General features: G+C 54.2%; 1 protein-coding gene across 1 annotated transcript in view; it reads right to left on the bottom strand.

Annotated features, from left to right (window-relative positions):
- Window positions 1–678: 678 nt before the first annotated feature.
- The window catches only part of ncbp3 (nuclear cap binding subunit 3), a 6,550-nt gene continuing 4,168 nt past the window's right edge, over window positions 679–3,060 (bottom strand). The window contains exons 6-11 of the mRNA XM_087173241.1: window positions 2,928–3,052; window positions 2,575–2,684; window positions 1,895–2,219; window positions 1,657–1,805; window positions 1,395–1,577; window positions 679–1,291 (exon numbers count right to left, since the gene is read on the bottom strand). Coding sequence (XP_087029367.1) covers window positions 924–1,291; window positions 1,395–1,577; window positions 1,657–1,805; window positions 1,895–2,219; window positions 2,575–2,684; window positions 2,928–3,052 — 1,260 coding nt within the window. The 3' untranslated portion in view covers window positions 679–923. The remainder of the gene's footprint in view (window positions 1,292–1,394; window positions 1,578–1,656; window positions 1,806–1,894; window positions 2,220–2,574; window positions 2,685–2,927; window positions 3,053–3,060) is intronic.

The raw sequence follows: 3,060 nt of genomic DNA, 5'->3' as shown, positions 1-3,060 counted from the left end.
CCGGGAGTGATGGAGTGACGACGATGAGGAGGAATGGTCCCGAACGAGGCAACGGGGGGGGCGGGGGGGGGCAGGGGCGGCGTCATCTCCGCAGTGACGCAGGAATGATCCACTGATGACAGACAGCAGGTGGCCAGGTGAGAGGAGAAGATTCTCCCATGATGCAACACAGATTTAATATATCAACAGGAGACAATACACCCCCCCCCCACCAACGACACAGACGTGTTAAAGGCCCCTGGCCCCGCCCACACAGGAGAATCATCTGTAGTTGTTTTTCTTTCAGTAACATTTTGTAGGTAAATCCTGATCCAGAGTCTGATCCCTCACCAGCTGCTTGATCCAGATACTGGAGGTCCTGGTTCAGTCTGTTGATCTGATATGAACTGACATGAGATCAGCTGATGGTTTAATACAGGAAGCTGCCGTCAGACCTAACAGTCAACATGGATCAGCTGATCTGAGCAGCAGCTGGATTTCTATTCTCAGCTGTGACAACAACAGAACTGATCTGTTTCCATCAGAGTCCAGTGACTGTAGATCCAGATCCAGATCCAGATCCAAGTCCAGGTCCAGGTCCAGGTATGAAGTCTCTCATTGGTCCAATCAAATGGTTTTTCACACTTTCATGAGCAGTGAAATCTTCAGATTCTCAACATTAAAAGACTCTGGATCAGGATCATCCTACTGCTGACTGACAGCATTGTTAACAGTCACTTTGAACAGGGGCCCCCCACCCAGGGGCCTCAGCCCAGGGGCCCTGCTCAGTTATCCCTCCCTGGACTGCAGCGGCTCCCGTCACCACACTGGCCTCCGATCTGCTCTGACAGCTTCATGTCTCTAATGTTCGGGACTCAGAGGAAATGTGTGATGTGGAGTTCAGAGGTTTTGGTCCCCCCCCCCCCCCCCCCCCCGGTTCAGTTTCAGGCGTCGGACTCGTCGCTGCTGTCGCGGCTGATCTCGATCTGCAGTGACGGCAGGTTGTCCAGTCGGCTCTTCTTCATCTTGTGGGACAGATCCTGTTTCTGTTTGATCATGGCGCCCCACATCCTCTGCAGCGTCGAGTCGTCTTCCTCCTCCTCCTCCTCCTCCTCCTCTCCCTCCTCCCCGTTGCCTCGTCTCCTCCTGCTGCCGCCGCTGCTGACGCCGGCAGCATCGCTGCTGCCGCCGGCGTCGCCCCGCCCTGATGAGGAGGGGGAGGAGAACAGGCCTGACGAACGGCCGCTCGGTCTGCGGTCGTGATGTCCGGAGCTGCTGTCGTCGCTAGAGCCGAGTCTGCTCCACAGGCCGCCTGGGGGCGGGGCAGGGGGCGGGGTTTAAACAACACAAACACAAACATTAGCTGTGTGTCACATCAGGAACTCCTGAGGAAACACTGACCCCTCCCTCCGTACCTGTCTTTCTGTCTTTGGATGAGTTGGAGTAGAGGCCTCTGTTGTCTTGACTGGCCACGCCCAGTCTGCGATGAACGTCTCTGATTGGTTCTCTGACTGGGGGAGTCTCTCTGGGGGAGACGGGGGAGGGGGAGCGTTGTCTGTCGGGGGAGTAGCGTCTCTTCCCCAGCCTCTGCCGCACGTCTGCAGACGCAGAATCAACGCTGATCAGCTGGTACAGTCACACTGAAATATCACATCTGTCACTTTAACACCTGCACACCTGTTTTCCCGCTGCTGGCCGCCGGGGGGGACGATCTGTGCTGAGACAGTCCCTGTCTTTTCTCCTCCAGCAGCTGCCGCACGTCCGTCACCTTGGTGGGCGACGGCGATTTGGTCCTGCTCTGTGATCCCGACCCCCCGATCCGGTTCCTGCTCAAGACACAAAGACAAAACTCAACACACAGGTGGAGTCAGGTGAGGACAGGTGAGGAGAGGATAGGACAGGTGGCGGCTCTGACCTGATGCTCTTCAGGTGAGTCTCCAGCTCGTCAGCATACATCGTCATCTTCTTGCTCTTCTTCGGCGACGGCGTGGAGATCATCTTCAGCTCCAGGTCGTAGTCCATCTCGTCCGACTCCGACCAGGGGGACGGAGAGCGCTCAGCCCGGCTGCGGAGCCCCGCCCCCAGTGAGCGTGAGCTGCCACCTCCACCTCCGCCCCTTTCACCTCGCTCCCTGTACTCCACCACCCTGTCGTCAGAGTCCATGTCCTCATCACTGTCCTCCTCCTCTTCCTCTTCCTCCTCCTCCTTGATTGGCTCCTCTGGCAGGTTGACCAGGTCGGCTGAGAGAGAAGAAGAAGAAGAAGATTCAGTCTCTACACTTCTCATCATGACCTCACTTCCTGTCAACAAAACCAGGAAATCACAAATAATAAACAATATGGATCCAGTTCAAATGACAGCATCCGCTGAACAGCTGTTGTATCAATGAACGTCTTTACTTTGATCCCGATAAAAAAATCTGATAAATACATTTATCTAAATCTATTTATTTTCTATTTCTAGTTTTCATTTAATCAACCAATCAATCAGCTGACTAATCACTTCCTCTGCTGCAGCAGTTTGGTCTTCAACCTGTCAGGCCGGACTCGGGCCGGACTCAGATCCTGAACCTGGTTTTCCTGTGCGAGGTCTTACCGGAGTGGCGGTGAGTGTACGGCGGCGTGTGACCCATGCTGTCTCCGATCAGAGGCTTCTTGCTCTTGATGACGTCTCGCTGGATCCGCCGGTTGTGGTACCGCCTCTTCCTGAGCAGAGCAGAACACATGAGGGCCGGCTGTCAGACTGACCACGCCTCTCTTCAAACAGCTCTCATTCAAGCCAAAGAAGAAGAAACGACACGTTGTCATGGCGAAGAAAAAACATCATTTAGATGTAAAAACACACAACAACACAACAACCTTCATATGTCAGTGTTCCTGATATTCTGATATTGATTAATCAATAAACATCTGGCCGTGATGTGACTGAGTGAACAGCTGGAGTCTGACCAGGAGTTGCTGAGGATTCCCTTCATGCCTCCGTAGTTCGGGTTCCCGTACTTCATGTAGTATCTGCTGCGGCGAGCGGCGCCCAGCTCCTTCTTATCATCTACACACACACACACACACACACACACACACA

Source organism: Seriola lalandi, unplaced genomic scaffold, assembly GCF_002814215.2.
Source record: "Seriola lalandi dorsalis isolate HSWRI2012SDOR001 ecotype SW California unplaced genomic scaffold, Sedor1 jcf7180002054137, whole genome shotgun sequence".
NCBI lineage: Eukaryota > Metazoa > Chordata > Actinopteri > Carangiformes > Carangidae > Seriola > Seriola lalandi.
The sequence above is the reverse complement of the archived record's forward strand: the minus strand, read 5'-3'. Positions and strand labels throughout refer to the sequence as shown.